Consider the following 21559-nt stretch of genomic DNA (forward strand, 5'->3'; position numbering starts at 1 on the left):
TCTAAATTTAAAATGAAAAAAGTTGAAATTCACCCCCATGAAAGATTTTCATGTATTTGCAATTTGCCAGTGAATTCCAACTTGTTGGGAACATGGTTGAGAAAATTTCCAAATCCATCCAATCTCTTTCCATCTCCATCCCATGCTGCAAGCCTACACAGGCAAGGCCCCTCAACTCTTCCTCTGCTGCCTCGTGCACCCGTGATAAATTTGCCAACTTCATTCACTTTGCTCCTAACTTTTACCTCGGCCTCAAATTCACTTGGCCCGTCTCCGGCAGTATTCTCCCCTTTTTTGATCTCTGTCTCTCTCTCTCTCTCTCTCTCTCTCTCACACTTTTGAGCGATGAGCTTTCTGCAGACATCTGTCATTTTTTGCAAACCTGCCACCTCCCACAACTACTTCGACTATAATTCTTCACAACCAGTCCTCTGCAAGGATTATATTCCTTTCTCTCAATTTTTCCGTCAGATCTGTTCCCATGATGAAGCTTTCTTGTCAAGATCATCCAAAATGTCCTCCTCCTTCCAAAAATATGGCTTCCCCTCCACCACCATCAACTCAGCCCTTACCCACATCTCCTCCATTTCTTGCTTATCTGCTCTGGCCCCCTCTGCCCCCAGTCGCAACAAAAACAAGATTCCATTTGCCCTCACCCACCACTCCACCAGCCTCCACATCCAACACATTATCTTCTGTAACTTCTGGCATCTACAACATGATTCCACCACCATAGGTAGTACTCCCTCCTTGATTTCCTCATCTACTCATCCCTTCTTATTAATTGCCCCCTTGGTATCTTCCCCTGAAGTCACAGGCAGTGCCACACTTGGACCCACCATTTGTCCTTCAAAGGGTGTGAAGTAACGCTTCTCTTGAGTATCCACGAGAACCATCTATTTCATCCGGTGGTTCTGCTGTGGTCTTCCCTACGTCGAAGAGACTGAACGCAGACTGGGAGATTGCTGCTATGAGCATCTTCGTTCTATCCGCATCAGTGACAGGGATCTCCCAGCAGTGAACAATTTCAATTCAGCTTCCCACTCTCATGGTGACATGTTGGTCCATAGCCTCATGTACTGTCAAAGACCACGCATCAATTGGAGGAGAATGCCTAATATTCTGCCTGGGCTCTCTCCAACTGCATGGCATTAACATCAACTTTGTTCTCCCTCTCTTCCCCTCCCCTTGTCTTCTTTCCTCCTGTTCTCCACCCCTTTCCCTCTGCATTCGCAGAGTCATCCCCTCCCCCATTTGCTGGTGTGGCCTCCCTCCCTTATTTATCTATCACCTCCTGCCTATGAGACTGTGCTCCTCCCCACCATTTTGTTTGAACCCCTGCCTACATTTTGTCCATACCTTGATGAAGGGCTCAAGCCCGAAACATCGGTTATGTATCTTTTATCTGTGGTACACTGTTTGACCTGCTGAGCTTCTCCAGAATTCTGTTTTTTACTTGGTGTCTGCAGACTTTAGTGTTTTATGCCATGATCATCCTCACCTTTCCTTCTCTCTCACCCCATAACCCTCCATTTTTCTTGCATTCATGTACCAATATGAGAGTCTTTTATATGTTTCTATTGTATCAACCTCCACAACTATCCCCGGCAGAGTAAGTTAAACAGGGTATAAAAACAGCCCTGGAAAATATTTTTGAATGGTGCGACTATGGAGTACAGGCATACAGATTCCTAAAAGTGACAATGCAGGTGGAGAACGTGGTGAAGAAGGTGTTTGGCACATTTACCTTCATTCAGAAGTGGAATGAGTACAAATTTTGCACTAACCCAGAATGCTAAATTGAGCCAAATGACTGTGCTGTGCTGTGTGACCCTATGACTTCACTACAGAGGTTTACATACATAATCATGCAATACTAGTGTGACAACAGCCCAGATCCTAACTGCTTGGAGCCAGCATTTCAGAATAATTGAAAGGATGCAAGGGACACATGAGCTTTGGGATGTGGTGGGGGGGTGGGGGGTTGGTGGTGGGGGTGGACATATTGCACCATGCTCGATGCATCTCAACCTGCACCATTGAAAATCCATATAGAGGAGAAGCAAGAAGGAAGATTGATTGGGGTCTCTTGGGTCTCACTTTTACAGAATTAGAAAACATTGGTGTGGTGCAGTAAAAATCTGATTGTCTGCAATTGGATCACTCAGAAGTCCTGATGATTCTGCATCTGTTTCACTACATCATGTCTGCTGTGTGCTCTCTTTCAATTCACTGGGGCCCTGCTTTCAGTCTTCCCCTTAAACTCTGGTCCCTGTGCTCCCTTTAAACCTAATCTAACCTAATTTATTCTAATTCTTCTTTAAAAAAAAATGAATTGAAGCCAAGTATGTCAGGGGATTATTGGGAATATCATCAAATATTCTGGAAAATTCCCAATTTGTCACCACCTAGGTGCTGTGTGCACTGGAGAACCTCAGTAGGTCAAATCCTGTCCTTTATGTAGTAAAGGTAGAAATAAATAACCAACATTGGTTCTGCATCTTTTCCTTTCTACATAAAGGACACTGACCTACTGAGCTTCTCCAGCATTTTGTATTCTTACTTCAACCACAGTGTCTACAGATTTTCGTGATTTACTTCATTGTACATATCTCGGATGAGATTTAAAACTGAGGTGTGACCAGTCTCTAATGAACACAAACTATCTCCAGAGCAAATTTATATTCATATTATTTATATAACTAGCATTACCTGAAAAGCAGGAATACTTGGGTCTCACAGAAACTGCAGATGTTGGTATCTGAAGACAAACACGACCTGCTGGATGAACTCAGTGAGCTGAGCAACATCAATGGGAGCATTTGTGTGTTTTTTCAACACAAGATGGGTAACCCACAGCTGGTGTTTCGAGCCAAAACTTTTCATCAAGACTTTGAAAATCCTGTTCATTCATCCCATTATTGTTGGGCAGTTAAGTTTTCCCAAAAACCCACAGTGAGAAGATACTATTTGCCTGTGAAGTGTCACAATGTTCTGTGTGAATGCAGGGTTCAGCCATTTTTTTTTTGAGGGGTTATCTGAGGCTTTTCCACATATCTGCCCTGTTGCCCAAATGTACCCTTTCCAACAGTGAGCTGCTGCATAACATTGAGGCCCCTCTCCTGTCCTGAAATGGCATTTCATCATAATTTTTAAACAATGCTTATGGCTGACTGAGCTACTGAGTTAGTGGTAAGATGAATTTTTGTAGTCACATTCTTGATATTACGAATAACAGAAAGAATAATTCTACTTTTAAAGTTGTATCTCGTAAAAATATTAATGGATCAACAATGAAGACATGAATGGGAGGTTCTTAAATAAGTCGATATTCACCGCTTAAAGAAATTATATTTTCTAAATCAATTTGAATGGTGGAGAATATGGCATTTAATTAATATTTATAATTATGATTGTTAAAATTAGTTCTGGCAGGATAGAATACAATGATGTACAGCTACTTTAATATCGTCCTGATGTTAGCACAGGAGATCGAAACCACCCAATAGAGATCCACATTACATCCAATCTCAATTTGGTAAAGCAATAAAGCAACATCTTACATGCACGTTTTGCATTTAAGCATACATGTAGAAGTGAGAAGCTGAGTGTGAGAGAGAGAGATACAGTTATACCCTGCTTTACGAATACTAAAATTACGAAAATTTGCTTTTACAAAGAAAGACGTGTTCGCTTTAACGAAAGGATCTGAATGGGCTTTTTTGCTTTTACAAAAATAGCCTCCAATAGTAGTGAATGGGTCTTTGCTTTATGCCATTTCAGCTTAGGAAAGGTTTCATAGAAATGCTCTAGTTTCATAAAGCGTGGTATATCTGTATAGAGATTTCTCAGATTTACTGTGGATGAGGTAGCAGTTTGGATGAGATGAATTTTAGTATGGATCCATCCAGAATGATTAGCAGAATAATTTTGTGGCTCTCAAGAAGGATCTTCCATGGGGATAATTATCAAAGGTCAAATAACTGTTTTATTTATTATGCCTGAAATGTGTATTTCATAAACCGTACCAACTTTTTTAAGCTCTCAGAGCCTTCAGAAATTATTGTTAAGTATATTTGTTGCCAAGGATAATGCGCATGGGCAGAGGAAGTGTAAATAATGTGTTGAAAATGTAGTACTTTTACATCTTGGACACTATTGCTGTTGACTTACCAGTGAGCATGTTTAATAATTTTTATTTTTTTTATAAACTGTCAAGAAGAACCATTCTGTAAATTGTTCACTGTTTGTTCAGTGCAGTTGTAAGCCATTTATATTTGAAGCTCTGCAAAGCATGTTAAGGTTACGTAATGGTACCAATTTGCTTTTAGTAGGTTCCTCCCAGAGCTGTGAGACTGAGATAGAACAGAGAGGCAGCTGTCAAGCAACTTTAAACCAGATGCCGGAAACTACAGAGACTCCTTCCTCACCACCTTTCCCTCAAGCCACTGTGTCGGTCCAACGCAACACCCAAGCCTGCAGCAGCCTCCCTGCTACAGCAGTAGAGGTGAACCTGGACTTACTGCAGTCAGGAATCGCTCAGTTACCAGGTTGGTATGCTCAGCCAATAGGAAATGGTTTCAGTGGGTTGCAACTAAAATGGGATCTTTAGCCAAATTTTCTCTTAATTTCTTGTTCACACATCAGCGGGAAATATGGAAGATTACTGAAAATGGGATAAATATACAAAAATACCACATAACTCAGAAATATATTGGAAAAATATCTACTGATGTTTCTATCCTGGCTGATTGTTCAGGTATCAAAAGCGCTAAGACATGTATGAAGGCCTCTTTGCCCTTGTCAGGCCTTTGAAAGAATGAATCATTAAACCCATTTCTCTGCTCTTTGCTTGTTATTCTCCAAGATTGTCCATATTGAGCAATTATCCAGCAGTTATATTTTGCAAGATGTGTCATGCATGTTCTATTTCCATTTCAAATGTCCAGAATCAGTAATTATTTGCTCTTTTTAATTTAGTTATGCAGCATGGTAACAAGCTCTTCCGGCCCATGAGCCAATGCCACCCAAATACACCCAATTAACCTACAACCCCTGTATGTTTTGAAGGTTGGGAGAAAACTGCAACATTAACTGTGCCACTATTTATACTTATGGAGATTGGCTGTTTGGAGAAATGGTCTCCTTTGTAGCAGATATGAAATGATGTGGATAATGTTCATCAAATAAACATGTAGAAACTATAAAGATCATTGTATTTCCAAAGTTCAGACATCACAGATTTATAATGTCTAAGATTAAAATCGGATCAAGCATACTAAATAGAGATGCAGAGTCATCTCTCAATCTTCAATCCTTCTCCCCAGGGGAGAGGAGGCTGACCCATGAAAATCCTACCATTTTGGTTCTCCCTCTCTGAGCTTCTTTTTGAGAAATGTTCCACTGCAGGCACAATTTGCCTTCTGTTTCCATTGGCTTTTTACCCAGCTATAGTGTCATAGAGTTATACAGCAGAGACACAGGCTTTTCTAATTTTCCTCGACCTTAGTGCAGCATTCGATACGGTGGATAACGCTATTTTAATAGATTGCCTCCAACAGAGGGCCGGTGTTGATGGCACGGCCCTGAATTGGTTTAAATCTTATCTCAGTGATAGGACTTTCTCAGTCAACATGGGCAAAATTTTATCTTCATTAGCTACCCTTTCCTGTGGGGTCCCACATGGGTCTATTCTGGGCCCCATTCCCTGTTTCCCCTCCTCGGCCATATCATCCAAAAGCACGGCATCTCCTTCCACTGTTATACTGATAACACCCAGCTCTATCTCCCCCTGAAGCCCAATGATCAAGCAAAGATAACCAACCTCATTGACTGTCTGGAGGACATAAAAGTGCTGGATGGCTCAAAACTTCCTGCAGCTAAATGAAGGCAAATCAGAGATCATTCTATTTTCCCCCCAACTTCACCAAAATTATCGCCAATATCCTTGGCAACTCATTAAGCCCCACATCAAATCCTTTCATGTGATATTCGATTCCACCTTCAAGTTTGACAAACAATGCAGTAGTAAAAACTGGCTTTTTCCCAGTCCGTACCATTGCCAAAATCAAATCATTTCTGTCATTGAAAGGCCTCGAGAAAGGCTCCTGTTTAGACTACTCTAACTCTCTTTATATAGGAATTAGTCAGTTTCATTATCCCGTCTGCAACTGGTTCAGAATACTGCAGCCAAGCAGAGGGACCAGATCACCCCAGTATGGCTCAGAATAGGTTTTAAAGTTCTCCAGTTTGTTTACAAAGCCCATAATGTACTAGATCCCTCCTACATCACTGATCTCCTAATGCCCCACTCCACTTCAAGACCCCTCAGATCGACCAATTTAGGGCCCTTGGTTGTTCCACGCTCAAATCACAAACTCAGTGGAGGTCGCACCTTCATGATAGGAGCCCCCAAACTGTGGAACAACATTCCCCCCTCCATCAAATCAGCTCCTTCCTTTAACTCTTCTAAATCCAGGCTGAAGTTGAATTTTTACTCACAAGCATTTTGAGGTGATTGTTGAATGTTACCATGTTGTATGTACAATTCTAAACCTCAGGTGCCCATTATATACTGCCCTTTAAATAGCTTTTTAACTTAAGATATAATTTATAATCTGTACAGCATTTTGGCCAACGTGAGTTGTTTTAAACGTGGTATATAAATAAATAAACTAAACTTTTTGTATGACCGAGTCCATTCAATTCATCATCCCCATTTACACTGATTTGAGACTAATCCCATTTAATTTCACCTGCATTGCCATTATCTTCCACCCCCACCCCTTCCCCAGATTATAGATGGGCAGTAAAACACAGGATTCTGTTGACATCGCAGTTAAGTGAAAAAACACACAAATGCTGGATAAACTCAGCAGGTCAAACAGTGCCTTTATATAGCAAAGGTGAAGATACATCATCAATGTTTGGAGCTTGAGTCCTTCATCAAGCTGTGGTGGAACATGAGAGATGTTCGAACAAAAGAGGGGAGGGGGGTGGTATTGAGGATGGAACATGATAGGTGGAGAGAGGGGAGAAATACCACTAGGTAGAGAGAGAAAGGAAGTAGAAACTGGAATAACTAGTTAAAGGAGGGAGGGGGAGGGGGGAAAAGGCAAGCTGATTAGTGGAATGCAGTGAACTGAACTCATTGTTCATGCCCTGGGGTTGGAGTGTGCCCAGACGAAAAATGAGGTGGTGTTCCTCCAATCTGCGGATGGTCATGGTGGGGTAGTGTGAAAGGCCATGGACAGACATGTGAACTTGAGAGTGTGACTCAAGAATTGAAATGGTTGGCTACAGGGAAGTCACTTTTGTTCTAGACGGAGAGGAGGTGCTTAGTGAAGCGATCTCCTAATCTGCCACCAGTCTCTCTAATATAGAGGAGGCCACAGAGGGTGCACCGGATACAGTAAATGAGTTCTTTGGAGGTACAGATGAAGTGTTGCTTCACATGAAAGGTCCGTTTGGGACCTCGGACCATGGTGAGGGAGGAGGTGTGGGTGAGGGTATTACACCTCTATAACTACAGTGGAAGGTGCTGGGGGGAGGGCGATGGGTGGGGAGTGGAGAGTGCACAAGGGAGTCACAGAGGGAGTGGTCCCTACAGGAGGATGAGAGGGGAGGAGAAGGAAAAATTTGTCTGGTGGTGGGGTCCTGTAGTAAGTGCCGGAAATTTTGGCGGATAATGTGTTGGATGCAGAGGCTGGTGGGGTGGTAGGCAAGGTTGAGGGGGATTCTGCGTTTATTGTTTCTGGGGGCAGGGGGGGTTCTAGGGCAGATGAATAGGAAATGGAAGAGATGTGGGTGAGGACCAAATTAATAGTGGTGGAGGGGAAGCCACGTTTGTGGAAGAAGGCAGACATCTCAGAGGCTCTGGACTGAAAGACCTCATCTTGGGATGCAGAGGAGATGGAGAAATTGAGAGAAGGTGATGGATTCCTTGCAGGGGACAAGGTGTGAGGATGTGTAGTCCACGTAGTTGTGGGAGTTGGAGGGTTTGAAATAAATGTCAGTGGGGAGTCTACCTCCTGAGGTGGAGACAGAGATCCAGAAAAGGGAGAGTGTGACCAGAGATGGACCAGGAAAGTTTGAGGTCCGAGTGGAAATTGGCCATGAAATTGATGAAATTGACAAGCTCATTGCAGGTGCAAGAGGCCGTCCCGATGTAGTTGTTGATGTCCCGGAGAAAGAGTTGGGTGGGGGGGGGTCTTGCCTGTGTAGGCTTATAATAAGCATGTTTTGCTTCACAAAACCCACAGGCAGGCGTAGCTGGGACCCATGCAGGTACCCATGGCTACACCTTTAATCTGAAGATAGTGGGATAAGTTGTTAAGGGTGAGGACAAGTTCTGCCAGGTGGAAAAGGGTGGTGGAGGAAGGAGACTGCTCAGGTCTGAGGTCCAGGAAAAAATGAAGTGCTTTGAGGCCTTCTGTGTGGGGAATGGAGGTGTAAAGGGATTGGACATCCATTGTGAAGATGGGGCAGTCTTGTTCAGGGAATCTGAAGTCTTGGAGAAGGTGGATGGTGTGTGAGGTGACGTGGATGTAGGTAGGCTACTCCTTTCTCTCTCCACCTAGCCTAGACTCCTCTCCCCCTTCCTGCGGTTCTCCCCCCCCCCCCCACCTTCAACTATCAACATGCACCATCACCATCCCCCCCCCCACTTTTGTTCGGACATCTCTCATGTTCCCCCACGCCTTGTTGAAGGGCTCAAGGCCGAAACGTTGGTGATGTATCTTTACCTTTGCTACAAAAAGACATTGTTTAACCTGCAGAGTTTCTCCAGCATTTGTGTGTTTTTTCAACACAAGATGGGCAATTTATATTGGCCAATTTAATGGCCTATTAAATGACCAACCTGCATGTCTTTGAGAAAACTAAAATACCAGCAAAAACTCTCAGGGAGAATTGCCTTCAGTTCATTGAAGGCAATTCAGTTAGGATCATAGAATAACACTTAATCTTCCAACCAGCCATAATACTTTTCTGTGGACTCAGGACTGAAATCAGCAATTTCTGATGTACAAGTGCACATGGATTTCTGATTTTACATTTCCTACAGACAAGGAACCAAGTAAATCAAGCCTTGAGGCATAATTTTTAGTTGCACATTTATCTGCAGTCCAGGGTTACCAATCTGAAGAAAGTCACCCTTGGACATTCCAAGTTTAATGATTCCTCAATGCCCCAACAACTAGCTAACTCACTCATCAAATCCCTCTTCCTCTGTGTGAACTTTTTGATAAATAAGTCTTTTGCCCGGAGTAGGGGAACAGGGCACAGGTTTAAGTTTAGGGGGGAGGGGATGGGAAGATTGAACAGGATCCTGAGGAGTAACCTTTTTAACCCAGAGGGTGGTGGAACAAGCTGCCAGAAGAGGTGGTTGAGGCAGGCAGATGTGCAATGTTTCCACAGATACATAGGACAGGTTTGGAGGGATGAGGCAGGTGGGACAAGTGAGGTTGGTGCATTTCGGTTGGAATAGGCAAGTTGGGTCGAAGGGCTTGTTTCCACACTGTATGACTCTATGGCTGTTATCATTCCACTCCTTCATGTAGAACCCATCTCCAACAGAAAAAGAGAATAAGAGCACATAATCAGGCCCTTCGGCCCAATCATCTGTGCTGAACTGATCTAGTTTCTAGCTCCCCAAATATCTCTTGAAATTATTTAAGATTAAATTGAATTCAAATGGACAGCTTTATAAGCTCATTAAGCTATAGTTAATTAAAGCTACTGTTTATCAATTTAAATGATTAAGATGCAGTAGAGTAGAAAATATTTCTTTTGCCAAAAGCTAGCTGGTGAAGTGTAAGGTCATGACCTCAGTATTTGTGATTTATTCAACAGGAAACAGAGACAAAGCTGGTCGAGCTATAATCCAGATCTGGACACACAACATGATCTGGTTGAATCAAAGCTACCCCAGTATGGAGCTGACCAATCTCCTGGGGTATTACTGCACCATTCCTAGGTATGGAAACCCCAGGTGTTTTTATTTCTCTACTCAGAATGTTTTCCTTATGGGTACAGCTGGTGAGATTGGCATTTATTGCTTCTCCTCAATTGGTCTTGAACTGTGTTGAATCTCCTGAGACAGCAGCTACAAGTCAACCACATTGTGATTTAGCATGCAGTCGCGCACAACTCGGATTGGGTGGGGGTAGCAGACTTTCGTCTCTGAAACAAGAATGCTTCTAAACCTGATGCGGTTTTCTCTGAGAATGCAATAGTTTCTCTATCTTGTTCACACTGCCCTCTCTCCCGGTATGGAAATATGCCATGGAATGTTCAGAATGGGAGGAAAATTCTTTTGATTACTTCTTGCTTTAACCTCAGAATAAATATTGCATGGATGTGCAAGAGCTGGGGAGGAACTTCCAAGAAACCAGAGTTTACTTGTTTTTTTTTAGAAGCCAAAAAAAAAGTGATTGGGTGTTGCATTAGCTTACCTCCCTAAAAACCAGTCATACCAACATTGATGGTATGCCTCAGGTAAGATGTGCAGATCTCCTGCCTCAGTCAAGCTATGATATTAATTGGCTTTGTCCAAAGTATCTATGTCAGAAACTTAAATTTAATTTAAAAAAAAAATGTAGACATTCAGTAGGGTAACAGGCCATTTCAACCCTCAAGCCTGTGCCACACAATTATCCTATAACCCTGGTCATTTCAAACAGTGGGAGGAAACCAGAGCCCCTCCGGGAAAGCCCACACAGATGCAGGAGAATGTACCAACTTCTGCAGATTGTATGGGATTTGAACCCCATTCCTGATGGCTGGCACTGCAGCAGTGTTGCGCTAACTGCTGCACTATCCGTGCTGCCTGTCATTTTTGTGACTTTGATTTGTTTTGCAGCTATGAAAACAAAGGAAGGAAGTGAAACAAAAAGTACGAGTTGAAATCAAGGGAGAAAACTAATAATGTTATATTGGACATAAAATATTTGTTGAATAGTGGGAAGTATCAAAATAAATAAATAAAATCAGGCTTAAGATTATTTATCATCTGATTTCACAATTACCACCCGACAAAAGAATGTTCACAACACACACACACACACACACACACACACACACACACACACACACACACACATATGTGTGGTGTGCTGTGGTGCAGCAAGCAGACACAAAAACACAGGAAAGTCTGTACTACAGACTTTAATCTATTAAAAGCCTGTACACCAGTTTCAGTCCAATGGCTCCACGTGTGACTGGCCCAGGAGGGGCCGACTCAGATTTATATTCAGGTCTGTTGATTGACAGCCGGCCGGGTGGAGTCAGCCCTTAGGTGGTCTTCCTGCAGGTACAGAGGTTGCCCCCTGCAGTCGGCTGGTGGTCATTTCACAACAATGTGTGTGTTTATGCAACGAGATAGACAACAGACTCGCCAAGGCAAATAGCGCCTTTGGAAGACTACACAAAAGAGTCTGGAAAAACAACCAACTGAAAAACCTCACAAGATAAGCTTATACAGAGCCGTTGTCATACCCACACTCCAGTTCGGCTCCGAATCATGGGTCCTCTACCGGCATCACCTACGGCTCCTAGAACGCTTCCACCAGCATTGTCTCCGCTCCATCCTCAACATTCATTGGAGCGACTTCATCTCCAACATCGAAGTACTCGAGATGGCAGAGGCCGACAGCATCGAATCCACGCTGCTGAAGATCCAACTGCGCTGGGTAGGTCACGTCTCCAGAATGGAGGACCATCGCCTTCCCAAGATCGTGTTATATGGCGAGCTCTCCACTGGCCACCGAGACAGAGGTGCACCAAAGAAGAGGTACAAGGACTGCCTAAAGAAAGCTCTTGGTGCCTGCCACATTGACCATCACCAGTGGGCTAATATCGCCTCAAACCGTGCATCTTGGCGCCACACAGTTCGGTGGGCAGCAACCTCCTTTGAAGAAGACCGCAGAGCCCACCTCATTGTCAAAAGACAAAGGAGGAAAAATCCAACACCCAACCCCAACCCACCAATTTTCCCTTGCAACCGCTGCAACCGTGTCTGCCTGTCCCGCATCGGACTTGTCAGCCACAAACGAGGCTGCAGCTGACGTGGACATTACCCCTCCATAAATCTTCGTCCGCGAAGCCAAGCCAAAGAAGAAGAAAGTGTGTTTAGGCACACACACACACACATACAGACAATACATACTCACACACACATATGTGTATATATTATCATATATATTTGTATATAAATGTACATATGAGTGTGTATATATTATATATGTGTGTTTGTGTGTGTGTGTGTGTGTGTATATATATATATATATATATATATATCTTTATGGGCATGTGTATCTATCCATTCCTCCCTCCTTCCCTTTGCCTCTCTCTTTCTGTATGAAAAACGAGAATAAAACTGTAAGAGACTTCACCCAAACCCTAGGATTACAAATATCAACATTTTGGAATATCATTAAGGGGGAAGTGCATACTGTGAACTCAGTTATTACAAAGGGACTGGTATTCAAGGAAGACCTCCAGTGCTGATAACAATATACAGCTAGACACCCATACATACAGACACCTAGACACCCGTAAATACAGGCACCCACAGACACAAACCCTCAAGTAATGCTACTAGCACTGGTCAGCCCTGACAGGCTGTGATCAGAGGCAAGCTGCCAGCACTTCACCTCCTGTCAGTGCCATCACTGCTTTGCGATAGGTTTGAAAGATCTATTTATGTATTTATTAATATTTGAAATCCAAACATGTTTAATATATTTATTACATAATTAAATACTATCAATTAAGTGAATAAATAAAACAAATGATTAACTGTGTTTTTCCTCCTCATAACCAGCTGGGGAATTTCCATTGCAACAAATGTGAACTCCTATTACTGTTTCATGAGAACTTTTAGTTTCTTCCACAAGATACTCTCCAAATTGAAAGCTGATCACCCATGCTTCAGAACATCTCTTAGAAGGTTAAGTGTAGCACGTGGAGAGGAATAAAGTCATCTTGAAGTTGCTTCCAAATCACTTGGAATACTCAACTGGAAATGTATTGGTGATAGTTCATTGTCATGAGGTCAAAATCATAACACCCTTAGCTCAGCAGCATCTGCAACACATTATCAACTAAGGTACTCTGGATCAGGATGGCTCATTATAACTTTTTAAAGCAAATCAAGTATAAAACAATCCTGTGGTAAACTTAGTAAACCTGGAACGAAACAATATATTTCAGAGTTATTTTGACAAGAATTAATTTTGAGATACCTTTGCAGGAGAATTACTCTCTGCAAATTGGAGATCAGGGAACTAAGACACGAAGCAAAGTATGTCTAGAACAGCAAGTTCAAAAAATGAACAAATTATTTCCTCTCACTACATCAGAATGGATTGTGTTGATTCTGTTCCCTTGGCAAGCTCAAAACAAGAAGTACTTGTGTTTGTCTCCAGTCCTTGCAACCATTTTCTGGCATGGACTCACACTTTGCTGCAAAGCTTGGCACAGCCAATTCAGGATGTGTGTCATTATTTTGTTTATTTCAAAATAAACTTTATTCACAATAGAAAATATATATACATTACAAAGTTTCTTCACGTTCGTAGTGTAATGTATAAACACAAAGGAAAACAGTGCAGTGTCTTTTAACTTCATTGTGTCATTTAAAAAAAAATTATTTTGTGATTGTACATTGTTGCATTAACCATTAATATCACCTTTGCCAGAATGTTTACCGCCACCCCCAGGCTACTCTCCCTTGTATTGTTTGAGGGGCTTTTCCACCAATCTTTCCCATGTCTGGCTGCGAAAGGATCCTAGAGCATGATCCTTCTCATCAGAGCTCTGGTGTTGACTGCACCAAACCTCAGTGTACCCCTAAGCACGACCTCCTGCAGCCTGAAATGTTTCAGCTGTGTAGTTACTTTATTACAAACTGTGATTTCTTTCCTACATCATTTAATTTTCTTCTCTGCCTTGTACACATCATGTGGCAAACACTTCAGAGCAGTAATGAGGTACAGCCACATCGTCAGAATTGTCTTCTCTGCCTTGAGTCATTACACTGAAACTGTCTGCATTCCTAGATGGACAGACAGCCAATAACATTAAATATACCCTCTAATAGAGCCTTTATTACATTGCTGTTTGTGCATCTTTGCTGCGTTCTAATTGGTTCCTGTGACTATATTACAATAGGGAATAAGACTCTGATAGTAAGTCATTGGTTGTGATGTTATTTGGTTTTCCACACTTTTGTGAAAATGGCTAGGGGAGAACTTTTGCCTGGGTTCTCTGCAAGTTGGACTTCAGGAGAGAAGGGGAAGGAAATATTAGATATCTGAAAGAAATATAATCATGAGTTAGTTGTCCAAGTATATTACCAACAATATTTTCATCATCTATTTTCTTTTCTATTATGGTTTGACTTATGAATCTCAAAATTCCCTTTGAAAGATGTCATAATCATAACAAATCCTAAAGGACAAGGTTTGGTGGTTGGTTCCCATGGAGCAGAACCTGGTAAGTGTCAGCCCAAATTGGTAGGAGAACTTGTGCATTGCCATGTCATGTTATTCTCCCTTTGTTTTTAATCTGCTGTTCAATAGAAGAGGTATGGAAGACCATCTGAGCCCAACTTTAAATATGCTGTTCAGAGTTTGGTGATGTAATATCTAAGCTAACTGCACTGTTAAAGAACTGACAGAAGTTAAGGATGTTCAGAAAACTGCCTTCACTCTTCCAGGAGGTGCATGAACATCTCCTCTTTGACCTACATTGTCATCACAATGTCTCACTGCACATTTAATGTTGCCCCTCTCTTTGTAAGATCTCCCATTATCTCTCAACTAAGGATCACTTGAACACCAAGGGCATCATGCTCACTTGATACAGTGAGACAATGTTATGATTAAGTCTCCTCCCTTTCACATCATTCCCCTTTTCTTTATACTTTGACACCTTTTTTGGCTCTGAAACAAAGCTCCATAGGGAATCAGTAAAATATATGATTCAATTATGTAATTAGATCAAAATTTAATTATACAGCTATTAATAGATTGACAGTAAGATTGCTGGACTGAGTGCAAATATGTGGCATGGTGCTATCAGTAAATTATGTCCCTGTATCTGAGAATAGCAAAACCCTGTATATCCAAACATGATGCAGACTGAAAACCTGTGGAGGGTTCAGTTGGTACCTTACTTGGCTTCCAAGTGATGTTGGCCTTTATGCAAAGCGATGAATAAACAATCGAGTTCTTCTTCCATGAATGTTGCCTTTGCCCCTCATTTTATTGGTCATCTTTCCGTAAATTGAAACAAGGAAATAACCTCACTCATATCTATGAAGTGCCAGCATTTTATTGGGATCTTTGCATCACATCCACATCTCAAATAATTTGATTGCCTTATTATCAACTGGGGTAGTGCATGCTGGTGGGACAGAACCCGATTTAAATTCTTGTTGTTTTCCTACAAAGTTAACTAATTCCTGCCATGCATTCTATATTTTTTCTGTCTATCCCTCTCATAATTTTAAATATTTCTATCAAATCTCCCCTCATTTTTCTACCCTTCAGGAAATAAAGTCCTAACCTGTTTAACCTTTCCCTATAACTCAGTTTCTGAAGTCCGGGCAACATCCTAGTAAATCTTCTCCACTCTCTTTCTATCTTCTTGATATCTGTCCTGTAGTTAGATGACCAAAACTGCACACAAGACTCCAAATTTGGCCTCACCAATGTCTTATACAAATTTAACATAACATCTCAACTCCTGTACTCAATTCTTTTATTTATGATGTCTGTCAATGTTACAATAGTTCTGGCAGTATCTGTAGAGAGAATTAATCTGGGTCAAGAACCACTTAACAGTTTTGATGAAGGGTCCACAAGCAGAAATATTAACTGTTTACTTTTCACAGATGTTGCCTGATGCACACCATTAAAAAAAATTCCAGCTTCTGTCAGTTTTAATTTCCATTTAATGTAACAATACTGTGGTGAATCAGTGCCATGGAAGATCCTTGTATCCTCTGTTTCTTCTGTCTTCATGTCATTCAAACTTCCAACTTCCATCCACTTTTGTCAGAAGCTGCAATTAATAAAATTTTCATTAAGGTGAAAGCTAATTAAGTTTGGAATTGTATGGGGAACTTTAATATATATCACAGGCAGGAAACTATAGGCCTATTAGTTTGATGTTGGTGGTTGGGAAGATATTACAATAGATCCTCAAGGATGAGGTTATGAAATACCTGGAGATGCATGACAGGATAGGTCCAAGTCGGCATGGTTTTTTAAAGGATAGATCCTGCCTGACCAACCTATTAGAGTCTTTTGAAAAAATCTCAGGTAGGGTAGACAAAGGGGAGGCTGTGGTTGTTGTATATTTGGATTTTCAAAAGGCTTTTGATAAGGTGCCGCATGTTAGGCTGATAATAGACAATAGACAATAGACAATAGGAGCTGGAGTAGGCCCTTCGGCCCGTCGAGCCAGCACCGCCATTTTACAGATCATGGCTGATCACTACCATAAGTACCCCTTTCCAGCCTTATCCCCATAACCCTTAACTCCTTTGCACACTAGAGTCTTATCTAACTCTCTTTTGAACATAATCAGCGAATCTGCCTCTACCACCCTCTGTGGCAGAGCATTCCACAGATTCACACTTCTCTGGGTAAAAAAATGTTTTCTCATCTCCGTCCTAAAGGGCCTACCCTGTATTCTTAAACTATGCCCTCTAGTCCTCGTCTCCCCCATCATTGGGAACAAGTAATCCGACTTCACCCTGTCTATCCCCCTGATAATTTTGTATACCTCAATCATGTCCCCCCTCATCCTTCTAAACTCCATCGGATACAAGTCCAGTTTTTCTAGCCTTTCAGCATATGTCAACCCCGCCATCCCTGGAACTAACCTTGTAAATCTGCGCTGCACACCCTCTATAGCTAGTATGTCCTTCCTCAAAATTGGAGACCAGAACTGGATGCAATACTCCAGGTGGGGTCTCACCAGGGCCCTGTGCAACTGCAGAAGGGCGTCTCTGTTCCTATACTCCAATCGCCTCTTTATGAAAGCCAACATGCCATTAGCCTTCTTCACAGCTTTCTGAACCTGCATGCTAGTCTTCAGTGACTGGTGAACAAGTACTCCCAGATCCATTTGCTCCTCCCCACTCCCTAGCTTGTCTCCATTTAAATAATACTCATCTTTCCTATTATTGCCCCCAAAATGGATAACCTCACATTTGCTTACATTGAACATCATCTTCCATTCAGCAGCCCACTCCCCCAACCTGTCCAAGTCCCTCTGCATTTTCCTGAAATCCTCCTCACACCCCACACCGCCACCCAGTTTCGTGTCATCTGCAAATTTGCTCAAGTTATTAATAACCCCCTCATCCAAATCATTTACATAAATTACAAACAACTGAGGACCCAATACCGATCCCTGCGGCACTCCACTCGTCACATCCTGCCATCCTGAAAAAGACCCGCTTACCCCAACCCTTTGTTTCCTATTTCTTAACCAATTTCCTATCCATGTCAGCACCTTACCTCCAATACCATGCTCCCTGATCTTGCCCACTAGTCTTCCGTGCGGTACCTTATCAAAGGCCTTCTGGAAGTCCAAGTACACCACATCCACTGGCTCTCCCAAGTCCACCCTCTTTGTCACATCCTCGAAAAATTCAAGAAGGTTAGTCAAGCATGACTTACCCTTAAGGAATCCATGCTGACTAGACCTTATACTATTATTTCTGCCTAAGTGTTCTGCTATTACTCCTTTTATGATAGACTCCTATATCTTCCCCACCACTGACGTCAGGCTGACCGGTCTATAATTTCCCATTTTCTCCCTCCCTCCCTTCTTAAAAATCGGCTCCACATCAGCCACTCTCCAATCCTCAGGGACCTCCCCTGAAACTATGGAACTTTGGAAAATGTCGACCAGTGCTTCCACAATTTCCATAGCAACTTCTTTAAGCACCCTGGGATGCAGCCCATCAGGCCCTGGGGATTTATCAGCCCTCAGTCCCAACAATTTACTCACAACCTCCTGTTTCTGGATCTGGATATCCATTAGATCCCCTACTTCCCCAGGAAAGTTCCCCAAGTCTCTTGATACCGCATGACCACTACCCCCTAACTGACCATAACCTATATCCTCCTTGGTGAAGACAGTTGCTAAGTATTTGTTAAATTCCTCAACCATCTCCTTGTTTCCGGTAATAATTTCACCCTTTTCCATTCTTAATGGACCAATTTTAGACTGAACCAATTTCTTCCTCTTCACATATTTAAAAAAGCTTTTGCTATCCTCCATTATATTATTTGCTAATTTCCTCTCGTACTTCATTTTCCCCTCTCTTATGACTTTCTTAGTTACCCTCTGATGCTCTTTGAAGGTTTCCCAATCCTCTAACTTCCCACTCCGCTTCGCTATCCTATACTTACTCCCTTTGGATTTGATATTACACTTGATTTCATTAGTTAGCCATGGCTGCCATTTGCATCTCCTAGAGCCTTTCCTCCACTTTGGAATAAATTTGTCCTGAAACCTGTGAAAAATGTCCAAAATATCTGCCATTTTTCCCCAGTTGTCCTCCCAGCTAGTGTATCTTTCCATTTTATTTTGGCTAGCTCCTCCCTCATAGCTGCATAATCCCCTTTATTTAACTGCAGTACAGATGCTTCCGACTTCCTTTCTTTTTCCCTTTTTAATTGCAGCTCAAAAGCAACCATACCATGGTCACTATTCCCAAATGGCTCCCCTACATCGAGGTCACTTATTAACTCTGCGTCACTGCACAGCACAAAGTCCAGAATCGACTTCCCCCTGGTAGGTTCCTCCACTAGCTGCTCCAAGAAAATATCTCGTAGACATTCAATAAACTCAGTCTCTTGTGCTCCTGCCCCCGTCTGATTATCCCAGTCCACCTTCATGTTAAAGTCCCCCATAACTACTGTATTGCTACCACTTTGACATGCCACTCTTAATTCCTGATTTATACTTCTACTGATATCTAAGCTACTTTTCGGAGGCTTGTAAATGACCCCCATTATGGTCCTCATGCCTTTACAATTTCTTAATTCTATCCAAACAGACTGTACCCCACCTCTTTCAATGTCTTTCCTTTCAAACGCCTGAATTTCATTTCTTACCAACAGAGCTACCCCACCTCCTCTTCCTAACTTTCTGTCTTCTATAGGACGTGTACCCTGGAACATTTATTTCCCAATCCTGCCCTTCCCGCAGGATTGGGAAGGTCCATGGAATTACAAGGATTCTATTAGACTGGATAGAAAATTGGCTGATAGGCAGAAAGCAAAGGGTTGAAATTAAGGGATCCCATTCAGGATGGCTGCCTGTAATTAGTGGTGTTCCGCAGGGGTCAGTCTTGGGGCCACTGCTGTTTACAATTCATATTAATGATTTGGATTGTGGAATAAATGTTTTTGTGGCCAAATGTGAGGATGACACCAAGATAAGTGGCGAGCAGGAACTGCTGTAGAAACTGTAAAATTGCAGGATGTCAACAGATTAGGGGACTGTGCAAAAATATGGCAGATGAGATACAACATTGAGAAGTGTTCTGTTCTACATTTTGGCAGTGGAAATAAACAGGTAGAACACTATTTGGATGGGGAGAAAATTCAGACCTCAGATTTGCCAAGGGACCTGGGCATCCTCATGCAGGGAAACCTAAAAGTTAATGTCAGGTGGGATGGGTAGTGAAGAAAGTGAATGCTATGTTGGCATTCATTTCAAGAGGTATAGTGTATAAGAGTAAAGACGTGTTGATGAGGCTCTATGGGGCATTGGTGAGACCTCATTTGGAGTACTGTGTGCAGTTTTGGGCTCCCTTCCTTAGAAAGGATGTGATATTGTTGGAGAGGGTGCAGAGGAGATTTATTAGGATGATTCCTGGAATGCAGGGGCTGGCGTATGGGGAGCGTTTGGCAGCTCTTAGATTATATTCATTGGAGTATAGGAGAATGAGGGGGGGATCTCATAGAGACATTTCAAATTTTGAAAGGTTTTGACAGAGTGGATGTAAATAAGATGTTTCCCTTGGTGGGTGAATCAAGGACGAGGTGGGGGGGGGGGTGGGGGAGTCAAAGTCCTATAATTAGAAGTCATCCATTTAAAACAGATGAGAAAAAACTTCTTAGGTCAGAGAGCCTTGGATCTGTGGAACTCACTGCCGCATACTGTGGAGGCCAGATCATTGGGAGAATTTAAACAGCAAATTGATAATTATCTAATTAGTATGGGTATCAAGGGATATGAGTGCAGTGAACCAAGATTCACTGGTGGTGTGTTATACTGATGGCTGGCTCCGCCCCCATCTACCCTGGTTTCCCGCCTAAACCCTGAGCCCCTCTGAAGACCACTGTAAGATCCTACCCTCAGTTATAAGCTGATAAAAGCGTAGGTTCTCCCTCTAGTCATGTGAGCTTTTATTCACACTACAATGGGGAAAAGGCTGGAAATTAGAACCAGGTGTGAGCATAGTTCAGTTTAGAGTGGAGTCATGGAACAGACTTGATGGGCCTAGTGGCCTGCTTCTGTTCCTTTTGGAACTATGAATGGATTATCAGTTTTGTTCCTCAGTTAAATGGAAGCTAATAGCAAAAAAGTGGAGGTGCTGTAAAATGGTCTCCGGAATTGCTGGCATAGGTGTTATAAATTGAAGCACATATAGAAACACAAAAATCTGCAGACGCTGTGATTGTAGTAAAAGCACACAGAATTGCTGAAGAAAATCAGCCGGTCTTGCAGTGTCCATAGGAGACAAGATATATTGCTGAGGTTTCATGCCTGAGGCCTTCTTCAAGGTATAGGCAAAGAAGTGGGGTGGGGGGTGGGGGGGGGTGTGGAGTGATGCCATAGGGAGAAGATGTGCAAAACACCTCTCCTGGCAGAATTAATTAGTACCCGACCTTTAATTTTTTTTAAAGTCTAAGTGGTTTTAAAAAATTCTTTGAGGTCTCAGAAGACGGCTACAAAAAAAATCCAGAACTCAAACTACAAAAAAAATTGGCTCCAACTGAAGTTACTTTGCTAGAAGAATCAGGGCCTATCTTGAAGACTCAGCCTCCGATCCTGGTTCCTCTCCAGCCCCGACCAATGAAAGCTCCGCGGGTAAGAATTCAGGCTCCAGCACCACATTCTCGGGGAGCTGGGGAAGATGGCGCTGGAGCACGGAAGAAAAATACGGAGGTGATAGTAGAGACAACTCGCCACAGAAGCGATCAAGTCGGAGTCTGTGGAACTGACTCCATCAACGGTCACGGTCCCTGGCAACCTCAACGGAGGAGGAAGAAGAAGATCCTGGAGTAGAAGAAGAAAGGTATTTGCCACAGTTACAAGGAGAGGAAACAAGAAGAAGGAGGAGATCAATATATCCAAGGTAAAATTGGTGCATATTATGTTGCCCCAAAACCTCTTGACCCACAGATTTTTGATGATTTTTGAAAAAATGGACTTAGTCAGAAAATGGATGCAAATTTTGCTGAAGTGAAAGCTAGTTTTACTAATCAGTTGGGACCTATTAAAGAAGAAATTACTGTAATGA

At 42.3% G+C, this 21559-nt stretch overlaps 1 protein-coding gene across 4 annotated transcripts in view; it reads left to right on the forward strand.

The window, feature by feature from the left end:
* Positions 1–21559, forward strand: part of LOC138748758 (pleckstrin homology domain-containing family G member 4B) — a 224311-nt gene that overhangs the window by 133570 nt on the left and 69182 nt on the right. For 3 of the 4 annotated variants that reach the window (XM_069909453.1, XM_069909469.1, XM_069909479.1), the window contains exons 4-5: positions 4332–4550; positions 9853–9976. In XM_069909453.1, the coding sequence (XP_069765554.1) occupies positions 4332–4550; positions 9853–9976 (343 nt within the window). The remainder of the gene's footprint in view (positions 1–4331; positions 4551–9852; positions 9977–21559) is intronic. The other variant, XM_069909461.1, reaches the window with a different exon arrangement.

The sequence above is a fragment of the Narcine bancroftii genome, chromosome 1, assembly GCF_036971445.1.
Source record: "Narcine bancroftii isolate sNarBan1 chromosome 1, sNarBan1.hap1, whole genome shotgun sequence".
NCBI classification, from domain to species: domain Eukaryota; kingdom Metazoa; phylum Chordata; class Chondrichthyes; order Torpediniformes; family Narcinidae; genus Narcine; species Narcine bancroftii.